The sequence below is a fragment of the Amblyraja radiata genome, chromosome 25, assembly GCF_010909765.2.
Source record: "Amblyraja radiata isolate CabotCenter1 chromosome 25, sAmbRad1.1.pri, whole genome shotgun sequence".
NCBI classification, from domain to species: domain Eukaryota; kingdom Metazoa; phylum Chordata; class Chondrichthyes; order Rajiformes; family Rajidae; genus Amblyraja; species Amblyraja radiata.
The window spans coordinates 30,453,430-30,466,375 of record NC_045980.1 but is presented as its reverse complement, the minus strand read 5'-3'; the positions used below and the strand labels follow the sequence as shown (position 1 = coordinate 30,466,375).

Genomic DNA, 12,946 nt, shown 5'->3' with positions numbered 1-12,946 from the left:
CATGAGAAGAATAGATCGGGTAGATGCATAGAGTCTCTTGCCCAGAGTAGGTGAATCGAGAACCAGAGGACATAGGTTTAAGGTGAGGGGGGGGAAGATTTAATAGGAACCCGAGGGATAACCTTTTCAGACTAAGGGTGGTGGGTGTATGGAACGAGCTGCCGGAGGAGGTAGTTGAGGCAGGTACTAACTCCACGTGTAAGAAACATTTAGACAGGTGCATGGATAGGTCGGGTTTAGAGGGATATGGGCCGAACGCAGGCAGGTGGGACTAGTGTAGATGGGGCATGTTGGTCCGTGTGGACGTTGGGTCGAAGGGCCTGTTTCCACTCTATATTCCTATCAGCCAGTATTGTTATAGGAAAGCTGTATGTAGTTGTATTCCAGCTGCTTTTGATTACTCCTTGAAAACATGAATGTGCGGCATGAGTCAAGATTAAGCTTGTCTGGTTGCAATTAGGAAAACTAATTGAATCTTGGAAGTACAGCCAGAGGGGCAGACTATCAGACTATCAGACATCAGATCTCAAGAGATGATGGTGTGTTTATATTGTTCAATGGTAGGTCAATACCTGGAACATTTGGTTTCTATAGGATAGCAAGATATTCAGGAAGTGTTACTGGTTTCAAAATTCATTGGAGTAAGTCTATTCCTTAAGAAAAATCAAAAACTAATTGCAAATACTGGCAATCTGAAATAAAAACAAAATATTGGAAACATTCAGCAGGTCAGGCAGCATCTGGGATCAAAGACTCTTCATCAGAAGTAAAATCCTTTAAGTGTTCCATTTGCCTACCTTTTTATATGCTAAATCTTATTGTCCTGAGGAAGAACATGACCCAGGAGGATAGGCAGGGAACTCCCATCTATATTGTTTTGAACTTTGTCTCTAAGATACTTGCCCTCCTTTGATCTTTCTGATCAAACTGAGTTAATCCAGGGAGCAATTTTAATTGATCTGTTTCAGATGCTGCTTTAACCCAAAAATTATTTTGAATCATAATCTGTTCAACTTCAGCGTGCAAGCTATAAAAAAAGTAAAGGATACCCAAACACTGGTCGATTTTTCTGTGTTTTTATTTGTGCAAAAACACGTTCCCATTGAAAAGTATAGAGGTTGCTGCCTGCTACTGCCAGATTACCTTTACACTGCTTTTCTCCTGCTTTAGTCATTCCTGATACTTCTGTTGATCCTTGGTCTCCCTTAAAAGGGGCAGAAGGCACTGCCGATGCTGGACTTTTGAGCAAAAGACATCTTGCAAGAGGGAGTCAACAGGTCAGGCAGCATCTGTGGCGGGAAAGGGACCAACAATGTTTCGGGTTGGAGCCCTTCTTCAAGATTGGAGTAGGGGAAGGTAGCTGGCAGAAGGAGGTAAGGGGCAGAGTTGAGGGAAGACCTTGTAGTGACAGATGGATCCAGATAAGAAGGGATTGAAATGTAATGAAGTGAAGTGTAGAATCAGAGGGAGGGATGGTGGGTGGATTGGAACAGATGGGTGGGGGGATAGAGATCCTGAAGGGGCTAGGGTGGTTGATGTGCAAAAGGAGGGTGAGGGGAAAGGAACTGGGTGATGGAGGGGGTGGAATGAAAGGTGTGCGTGAAAGGACCCATGTAGATCAGGAGGAGAGAGAAGCAAGAGGAGTGGTTCCCTCAAATTGGAGAATTCAATGCTCATGTCATTGGGTTGTGCACTAACCAAGCGGAATAATAGGTGCTGTTCTTCCAGTTTGCATGTGTCCTCATTCTGTGAACGGAGGAGGCCAAGGATAGACAGGTTTATAAGAGAATAGGAATGGAACCTCTTTCTATTAGCTATTACCACTCTACTCCGGTTTTGAAGGGAGATCCCGACACAAAACATTGTCTGTCCATTTCATCCGCAGCTGCAGCCTGACCCACAATGTTTCTTCAGCATTGTTTGTTTTTGCTCTCCTTTAAAACACTTATTTACAGTGATCAGAGACCATTGATGCCATTAAGGCACCAAATGTCTGGCTTCTGTAAAAAGTCAACTGCCATTCCACAATTGCATGTAGGTGGCCAAAGGAACATTTGGAACATTTTTGGAAATGTTTTTTTTCTTGGAACAATAAATCCTTTCAGCCTGGCACAATGTCAAAATGTCCAAAAATCCCTGATGTTAAAGTTTTTTTTAGATGAAAAAATGGCCGGAGAGTTTCGATCTGTGATAATGCATTTTATTTTATTTTTTATCAGATCACATTCAAAGATAAAATGCCAAGGAACACAGCAACTCAATCCAAGCAGAAAGAGTTAACTGGTGAGAAGAAGTTGTTTATCGTTATTTAAATAACTTTATCAATTTCAAAATGATTTGTATATGTCACGGGTTACAAGTGCTCACTTGTGGAATAATTTTTGTACACTCACAGGATATGGCATCATTGGCAAAGCTACCATTTTATTGTCTGTCACTTATTCCTTTGAAAAGGTTATAGTGAGCAGCCATTTTGAAACGATATCGTTTCTGTGTTAAAGGGAAAGGTTTTCTTTGAGTGCTTTTACTTTAGTTTAGTTTAGTTTTTGTGTGCAATTTATTATTTGGTGTACCGAGACACAGTGAAAAGCTTTTTTTGTTGTGTGCTATCCAGTCAAAGAAAAGACTATACATGATCATACTCAAGCCATCCACAGTGTAGAGATAAAGATAAAAGGCACAAGATGATGAATAACTTGGAGGGATTGTGGTATTCCCATGTGCCTGCTACCCTTGCCCTAGAAGTAGAATGTGTGGATATAAGAAGTGCTACTAAAAGCGTACCTGTGGTACAATGATATAGATGGTACCTGCTGCATACATGGCAAGCTTAAATGAATATTTAGAGAATGTAAAGATGAAATGAAAAGAACTATTTTCTTCTGGATGATAAGTTTTGTGAGAATTGTTTGAGCTGGACTGAACTCGTATAAACAAATGAAGAGGATACCTTCAAATGTTTGACTTATGCCTTTGGAGATTTTAGAGAATTAGCTGGTGAATCACTCATTATAGAATACCGAGCGAGCTTCTGGCTTGCTTTTGCAGCCATTCTTTTTATGCAGCTGATCCAGTTAAGACTCTGGTCAAGCTGACTCCAGGATATTGGTGGTGATGAGATCAATCTTTTTCTTCTCATTAAATATCAGCTGATAAGGGTGGCGCAACAGTGGAGTTGCTGTCTTACAGTGCCAGAAACCTGAGTTTGATCCTGATTACGGATGCTGTCTGTATGTAGTTTGTATGTTCTCCCTGTGACCGCAGGGTGCTCCTGTTTCCTCCTACACTCAAAGACATACAGGTTCATAGATCAATTGGCTTCAGAAAAATTGTAAATTGTCCCTAGTGTGTCGAATAGTGCTAGTTTACATGGTGATTACTGGTCGGCATGGACTCAGTGGGCCGAAGGGCCTGTTTTCACACTCTATCTCTAACGTCTAAAGTTTAAAGCTGGATATGGCCAGAAGTTTCTTATGCAGGTTGTCATTGCTTCACGATCCTGCATGATTGCTGCCCACTATTTAAACAATCCAAGCTAGAAAGTTATTCAAGATTTGTTACTTGTGGGGTTGTCTGTTTCATTATCTGAGGCACTAAGGTGGCAGAATATACATTTTGATTTTTCAATATGAACAGCAGAAGTAAAATAATTCAAAAGTTATGGGGTTCTCTGGATGTTCAGGATTCATAAATCAGCTGCATTTGTGCCATCTCTACACAAGAAAATGTGTTTAGCAGTTAGATCCTTCATGGATTTTTTTTTAAGTATTAAGATTATAGCAATTTGAAATAATAAACTACTTGGACTATAGTGCTGTTAAGACACAAAACTGTTTTAAAAATCATATTAACATGTAATACAGAATAGGATGATTGTGATTTAAAACTGTACATTCCAGCAGTGTGTGTTATACATTGTTGGGATATCTGTAATCACTATACTATCAATTGAAACATTTACTTGAATTGTCTGTATTGTTGCAGATTAAATACAACACCCACAAGGTAAAATATATGCTGCACAGTTTCTGAAGACATAGTCCTTGTAGCAGCATTTTCTCTCTGCTATCTTTGTTCTTTGATATTCTTAATGTGTCTAGACTATAATTGCCAACAGGCTGTTCAGTGATGGAAAGCAGCCTAACTGAAGTTTAGATATAAGAGGCTGCCGATATTGCAATCTTGAGTGAAAGACAAGCTCGTGGAGAATCTCGGTAGGGCAGGCAGCATCTGCGGAGGGAAAAGGACAGACAATATTTCAGGTCAGGACCCTTCTTTAGATTAGTGTTGATCCTAGCTTCTGCTCTTATCCAGATGGGTATTATTGGCCATATTACAATAATAATAAGACATGAATTTTCTCTCCATGATGAGGACCTGCTCTTACCAATTATAGTAGTCTTGCTTCTGCTCCGGCTGTAAACTTGGCACAGGCTTTGGATTAAAGTCAAATTTGAATCCAGCATTACATAGCTAATCATTATGGCTAATAGGTGGCGCGACGGTAGAGTTGCTGTCCTACAGCGCCGGAGACCCGGTTCGATCACAGTTATGGGTGCTGTCTGTATGGAGCTTGTACATTCTCCCCGTGACCGCGTGGGTTTTCTCCAAGATCTTTGGTTTCCTCCCACGCTCCAAAGACAGACAGGTTTGTCGGTTAATTGGCTTGGCATAAAATGTAAAAATTGCCCGTAGTGTGTGTAGGAGTGTGTTAACCGCTGGCCGGTGTGGGGATTGCTGGTTGCTCGGGCTGAAGGGCCTGTTTCCACACTGTATCTCAAAACTAAACTCAATTAAATTAAACCAACTTAGCACTGGTTATTCTAGATATTTTCTGTGACAATAGACAAGATACATGAGGAAAATGCATTCACAATCAATCATCCTGAAACATAGCAGGAGAAATCTTCAGTGTAGGATCACAGTAATGAAGAAAACATTATCCTCTGTTGCCTAGCAGTTTCCTAGTACAAGCTTGTAATGTTTCCATTTATGGTGTGTTTACATTGATACAGTGAAGTTTTTTTTGCAGATTTGAATGAGGGGAACACTCTTGTCAGATAAACTTTATAAACATCCAACCAGTCCTTTTTTGTGTTTTGGAAAGTCTAGCCTCACACATGTTTTCCCACAGAGCAGGAGAAAGGGCATTGCAAAAAAAGGAAATGTGTACCTATGGCATTGCTGCAATCAAATGAAAGCCATGGCACTAACTTACATATTTTATCCCAATAAGGAAATAATTCTTCCACCATTTATATTCCAGGCAGATGCAATACGACCCACTATAATATTTCAGCACTGAAATATTATCTTCCTAAAGTTCCTCAATAAGACATTTAAAAAAATCTGTAGTAATATGAGACTATTACTTTTGGCATATTCTTTAGATACAATGGTATTTAGGTGAGCAGATTAAACATAAAATAGATGTTTTTTCTCTTGAAGACATCATATTGAAATGCAATTTCTTTCATACCTCACCCCTCTTTCTTTGACCCCAGACGGTGAGTTTTGGTAGATTTCTTTATGATATAGGACTCTACAGATGACTCTTGATTCCAATGTTGATAAAAATGAAAGAAAAGCAGAAAATGCTGCAAACACTCAGCAGATTAGACAGCTTAGTTCTGATGAAAGGACATTAGGGAGATTTGAAACATTGACCTCGTATATTGCCTGACCTGAGTATTTACAGCATTTTCTGATCATTGTCAGAAATATCTTGCACATTTATTTCCAATACATTGTTAGCCTGTCCTCTTAGCTGAATATCCCATCAAGAAATAATAGCGGCCTTATTCTCTTTGCTTTTAAGTTGGAATCTGAATTCTATTTCTCTCTGGAATGACAAATGTTTCTTTTACCGAATACCTCTTTCTGTAAGAGAACACACCCTGCATTTTGATGATATAGTAATGAAAAGCAAATAGTTCCATCTTTTGTGTAGGAAGGAACCTGCTGATGCTGGTTTAAACCGAAGATTGACACAAAATGCTGGAGTAACTTAGCGGGACGCAGCATCTCTGGAGAGAAGGAATGGGTGACATTTCAGGTTGAGACCCTTCTTCAGACTAGTCAGGGGAAAGGGAAACACGATATAGACGGTGATGTAGAGAGATATAGAACAAATAAATGAAAGAGATGCAAAAAAGTAACGGTGATAAAGGAAACAGGCCATTGTCAGCTGTTTGCTAGGTGAGAACGAGAAGCTGGTGTGACTTGGGTGGGGGATAGTTGGAGAGAGAGGAAAAGCAGGGGTTTCTTGAAGTTAGAGAAATCAATATTCATACCACTGGGTTGGAAGCTGCCCAAGCAAAATATGACATCCTTTATCAGTTTCTCCAATGAAGGACCAAATTAAGTGAGAACCATACTATGTTGCTATTTTATTTGAGATATATTAAGTTTCTACAATTGGTCTCAGTATCCTGGGGAAATTAAGCAGATGTTAATGTTCCACCAACTATTGAATAGATCCTCAAAACCCAGAAGGTGCAAATGTGGTCACTGGATAGGGACAGAGTCTGTTTCAATTGTGATGCTCACCCTCATTGAAATGGAACCGTTAATAAAATAATAATCAAAGTTTAAGTTGACATTGTGGACAACATTGTGCCTTAGTTCTGTTTCTGACTTAAAATTTCATTATGTACAAGTACAGTGAGATGGAAGTTTAAACAAAGATTACACCTGCATTTTTCTCCACCAGCAAGCATCTCCTTTTCCGCTTTCACCCTAACGTCCCACACCAGATTAAAGGATTCATTTCACAAAAATTGAACCATCTTTTCTGCGGATTTACCTCTTTTCCCCTTGCCTACCATATCAAAGATGTGCACAGATTCCTTTCTTGTTTAGCCCTAAACATTTATGATTACCTCATATATTTTTTTCCAAGCTCCGCTTTGTCATTAATCCATCTTTCGATTCCATTGGAACCTAATCCGTTAAACCACTGACCACCCAACTTCGCTGCGCTATAAATTGTTTATGTGAAAACACATATTGAAGCATGCTTCAGCGGGACTCTTACAGATTTGGCGCAAGGCCACAAGGAACTTATTTTCGAATTTAGTTTAGAGATCCAGTGCAGAAACAGGGCCTTTGGCACACCGAGTCCACGCCGACCAACGATCCCCACACACTAATGCTATCCTACACGCATTAGGGACAATTTACAATGATATCAAGCCTATTATCCTACAAACCTGTACGTCTTTGGAGTGTGGGAGAAATCAGAGATCCCAGAGAAACCCACACGTGGAGAACATATAAACTTCTTACCAACTAGCACCCAGGATCAAACCCAGGTCTCTGGCGCTGTAAAGTAGCAACTCCACTGCTGCGCCACCATGCCGCATTAATTAAAATTAAAATTAAAATTAAATTTCTTTATTTATATAGCACATTTTTAGTCAACTTGCATTGACCCCAAAGTGCTTCACATAATTACATTCACACACACAGGCAAAGATGGGTGAAGTGTCTTGCCCAAGGACACACACAGGCAAAGGTGGGTGAAGTGTCTTGCCCAAGGACACAACGACAGTATGCACTCCAAGCGGGATTCGAACCAGCTACCTTCCGGTTGCCAGCCGAACACTTAGCCCATTGTGCCATCTGTCGTCGTTAATGTATCATATTCATACATAACTATCATGATAAGTATTATATCTGTGATCTTATGGCAAGGTGAAGAGATCAAAGTGTGCTATAAAGGGGTCCCAACCTGAAATGGTACCTATCCATGTTCTCCGGCGTTGCTGCTTGAGCGGCTGAGTTACTCTAACACTTTGTGGTTTTTCTTGTAAACCAGAACCTGCAATTCCTTGTTTCTATTCTGTGCTATAAAATTGTTAATTTCATACTGGGAGACGGTAACCTCCTAACTCTGTGCCCAGATCTGTGTTCACCAAATCTGTTATCAAGCTGTTGGAATATCCCATGACTAAGAAATTCCAGTCATTTTCCAGCTTCAGACTGTGAGAACAAACAGGAACATTATGTGAAAATGTCCCATGAAGTGTGATTTAGTCAAATATATATTTACCTCTAACAAAATGGGTTCATATTCAATTGTCTGTTTGCTAGATAGCTGTCATGTAGTAAGGTCTTTTAACAGATAAAAGAGTACCATATGAGGTGCTGAATTTTCATTTGAGTAAATGTTGGCTGAACTTGATACAGTTATAAAAATGGCAAAGGCATTATGTCATACCTTACTATCTGACTATCTGAGTCTTTCAAATAATAACATTATAACCATTTAAAGTAGTACATATTAATTTTGATTTTAGTTTTGTTTTGATGAAACATTAACCTAAGTTTTGCTGCCACTTGATTAATATCCAGTATTTGTTCTGATTCTTTATATTCATGTAATATACAATATTACCCAAATATTTTCATATTATTTTTCTTCCCATTACTTCTCCGTTCTAGTGACAATTGACTATTTGGGGAATGTTGCACGGAGGGACCCGTGTAGTACTTTAATCTAGTAATGGGTTCCTGGATGTTGGAAAGGGAAGTAGGGAAAGGACAGATTTTGCACCTCCTGCATATGCACAGGAAAATATCACATGATGGGGAGCAGTAGACTTGGATAGAAGAGTGGACCAGGGAGATGAGAAATGCTCTGAAATGCTCAAAGAGGAAGAAGGGGATATGCGCCTGGTGGTGGAATCTTATTGGAGCTGGGGGGAAATGTGATGGATGATGGTGGATGTTGGTGTCTGGAAGTCGAGGATTGTTCAATCCCAGAGGAGAAGGGGTTAGAGCAGAGGTGCAGGAAATAGATGCAATGCGGCCAAAGGCTCGGTCTATTGTGATATCCTTTCATATAGCAGCTTGCTGATCACAGGCTAGAATCAAATCATGGGCCTTCTTAGTCCCAACCTTGTCTTTATGGTAGCACTCTCATTTCTAGATCAACAGGTTAGACTGATATTTTAGTGTGCGACAGACAGAATGATGCTTTGTTAAATAGGAACTGCATTTTTTGTCAGATGAAAAAAAAGATATGAGTATTATCTTCCCCTATCTACCTTTACCACACGCAAATCTCTTATCTCCTCTCTCTAGAACAGAGCAAACTCACGTTTTTATTGCCAGACCATGTTTAGATCGTGCCGAATGTGACTGGTTCCATCCTGGATATTATTGGTCCCTTGCAGAATTGATTGCTACGGTGGGGATTCATATCTTCAGTAAAAACTGAAGTTCCTGGTTCAAACTATGCAAACTGCGGTTGGCATTGTCGCGCGACAAACATCTGTGATTGGAGCTCAGTGGTTTTTGACCCATACTCTTAGGCATTTAATCATCTGTTAAGCTTTCCCATCAAGATAAAGTAAAAAAATGTGGTATGTGCAGATATATAAACTACGTTACCAGTTTGAGCTCGGCTGGCAGTCTCCTGCAGGCCCGTAAACACAATGAATAGATTAATGGGAAGAGTGTTCATTTGCTAACGATAGTCTTGTTTCATTATATATATATATATATATATATATATATATATATATATATATATATATATATATATATATATATATATATATATTTCTAGTTACTAAAAAATGCATATTTGCAAATAATTAATTGAACTATACGAGAAATGGTACAGGGCCATATAGTTACCTATAACTTTAATGACTAGTCTTCATACTGTGCTTGATTTTCAGAAATAGCCATTGATTCTTACTTGAATAGCTCGCCTTTCAGGAGAACTAATTCTGTACAAGACAGGATGAAGAAATTTACTGTGGACTCGTCCAACCAATCTGCTGAACTTGGTACAAACTCTTCCACTCAGAAAAGAAACCAGCTGAATGAAAGCAGAAGCAGCCGAATTTTACAACGACAACAGCCATTATCAGGCAGCCCCGCACTGAAAATTAAAGAATCTGGATCTTTGAGCGGAGAAACATCTTTGAAGGGGAACTCTGTTGATGTTAGGAATGTGCAGGAAGTAGATAAATCTACAGCAAAAACAGATAAACAGAATGAACACTTACTGTCAGGTAGAAGTAAAAAACTAAACGGCTCAAGTAAAAGAAATGGAATCGAGCGGGATAGGTCAGCCTCACTGAGAGAGAACACGTTCAGCTCTGAACAAGTGGATCGAAAGGACTTTCCAAAATCTGGTAACAAGTTGACTTATAGCTCTTCCAAATCCAATTTTCCAACTCCAGAGGTGCAACGCCAGGGCTACTCGAGGGCAGCATCCTCAGTGTCTTCTTCCGAGAGCTTGATAAGTCATCAAAACAGAACAGCAATTCCTGTAGACGGATCGAATAAGTCAACATTGCCCTTGTTTTCTTTTGAGAAGGATTGCAATAAGAAATCATTCATGCAAAAGTCTGCGACTGATAAATCATACATCAGGACTCCAGGGAGGAGCAACATAAACAAATCACAAACATACCAGCCTGCGTCAGAGAAGGACTCCAGTAAAACCCACACAGACAGCTCAGTGCACTTAGAACAACCTAGATCTGCTGAGCCCTCAGACTTTCCTGCTACACCGAGCAGGCACTTTCAACAAAGCTTTTCCAGACAACCTGAAAGAGAAAAGCAACTGAGCAGCAACGAAAACAACATGAAGACACTCATGACAATTGAAATTAAGGATGGACGGAATCCCGATCTTATTACTACAAGGATCTCTGGCACACCTTCCTCACAAAGGGGAGGTATGTACATTTGAGGTCATCTAGTTGTTAATGGAAAGGGAGCATATCTGAATCTCACAATAGTCGAATCATTTCAATGTTCCACAAATAAATTATTTTAGCATCTGTTTATTTTTAAAACTGCACTAGTTTATATGTAGTATTGAATTTGTATCTAACAGTGCATGTCTCTGCTAATAATGAGTCAGGACCCCCTTTAATGATTTTACAAGGAACTTTCTGAGTGAGGTGATTTACAGAAGTATTAAATACTTGTGATCTGAGAAACTTGAAATGAAACAGTCCTGTTTCCCAGGTCTACAAAAAATATTGTGAGTACAGTGCATGACGTGCTTCAGATATGAGGCAGGATTCTGAGTTTTGTCAAACATAACAGTCACACATAAGTCTGCATGCACTACTGAACTTTCTTGCAAAGGTTACTGGATATTTATTTCTGGGGTTTGTTTTATTTCATCCCTGCACTCCATCCTTGATATTGAGATAATTTATGTGTTTACACCATCGTTAGCTTAACTAGATCAGCTGCGGCTTTACATGTTGTACGTCGATGTTTTGATTTTTTAAATTTTTTGCCACATTTTCTCAATTTACTGAGACATTGAGAATCTGCAAATAAATTATTCCCCTGATAAAATTAGGACGCAGATTTTCTTTTTCTTCAGGAGGGAAATGAATGGATGAATGTTTTTAAAGGTACTGAAAGTGTTACTAAGTCATGTTTTGGGGTTGATTTTCGTTTCATTTTACAAAAGGTAGCAAGTACGAAAAATGCAAAGAACAAAATGCCAGAATCTTGAGCAACCAACAAGTAGCTGGCGGAACTTGGCAGGTCATGCAGCACCTGTAGAGGGAAATGAACAGACAATGTTTTAGTTTGGGACCCTTCTTCAGTTTAAAGAAGAGTACAAACTCAAACATCATCTGTCCATTTCCCTCCACAGATACTGCCTGACCGCTAAGTTCCACCAGCTACTTGTTGCTCAAGATTCTAGCATTTGTAGTGTCTTGTCTCCAAGTAAGGAGAGAGATTGTTACTAGTCATGTGGTCATGAGTAAGAGATGAATGTAGTTTAATGCAGAGAATAAGGATGGTCTAATATACTTTTATGGCACGATTGATCATTGAGCCATGTTTGTTTTCGTCTCCAGCTATAACTATCCTTCTCAATCTGACAGTTATTTCTCAAGCCCTAAATAACTTTATTCTGTTGTCTATATCCTGATTGAATGGCAGAGTGGACGATGGGCCGAAATGCCTAATTCTGCTCCTATCACTTATGACCTTATGATAACAATGAATAGTGAAAGTGTAATTTAAAATACATGGATTTATCATGAAAGTGAAAATTATAATTTATGAAAGTTATATGAAAGTTGAACTGAATGCAATAAGAGGTTTGCACTGAGAATCTGGACACTAAATAATAGAATCAAATAAGACCTGGCTTCTTTTACTATTTGCACTCATCTTTGTAAAGGCACTGATGGTCATTGGCTTGGGATGTTCATTGCTTCCTTTCATACCTTTGTTAGCTTGAATGGTTGGTGTTCATAAGTTATAGGAGCAGAATTAGGCCATTTGGCCCATCAAGTCTACTCCGTCATTCAATCATGGCTGATCTATCCTTCCCTCTCAATCCCATACTAATCAAGAATCTGTCAATCTGCATTGTTATACATTTTATAAATTGTCCAGTTTGTATCAGTTTAATTCCCTTAAAAAAAATAAAGACTTTTACAAGCAATCGGTTAGATACTTCAATTCCCAGTAATGGTTTACAATGAGAACATATTCTCAAAACATTCTAACTTGAAAATTAAACATGAACAAAGTGTAGCAGCTGTGGTTATTAGTTGATACTTTCCTGTATTCATTTTTGATATAAATAATTATAAATTGAAGATGGAACTGCCAGCATATACAGAGCCAATACTAACCTAGGTTACCTGGTGTATGCGTGAATTATATTCCCAAATGGCAAGGAATATCTGAGACACTATCCATATGTTAGTATGCTTTCTGGTTAAAATAAAAGCAGTAACAACATGCTTGCATGCCGCTCAAAATTTAAAATTAAATGTCTTTGTATCTAACATTGCGCCTCTGGAATGGAGGGCTTTAGTTATAAGGAGAGATTGGATTGACCGGAGAACAGGAGACTGAGGATTGACCATTAAATTATGAGAGGCTTGGATGGGGCAGATGGTCATTTTTTTTACCGAGGGTTGAGGATTCTAAAACT

General features: G+C 39.0%; 1 protein-coding gene across 4 annotated transcripts in view; it reads left to right on the top strand.

Annotated features, from left to right (window-relative positions):
* The window catches only part of smtn (smoothelin), a 177,284-nt gene that overhangs the window by 107,287 nt on the left and 57,051 nt on the right, over positions 1 to 12,946 (top strand). For all 4 annotated transcript variants that reach the window (XR_004415737.1, XM_033043698.1, XM_033043696.1 and 1 more), the window contains exons 8-9: positions 2,220 to 2,283; positions 9,690 to 10,700. Coding sequence is in view for 3 of the 4 variants with exons in the window: in XM_033043698.1 (XP_032899589.1) it covers positions 2,220 to 2,283; positions 9,690 to 10,700 (1,075 nt within the window). In the remaining variant the exon portion in view is untranslated. The remainder of the gene's footprint in view (positions 1 to 2,219; positions 2,284 to 9,689; positions 10,701 to 12,946) is intronic.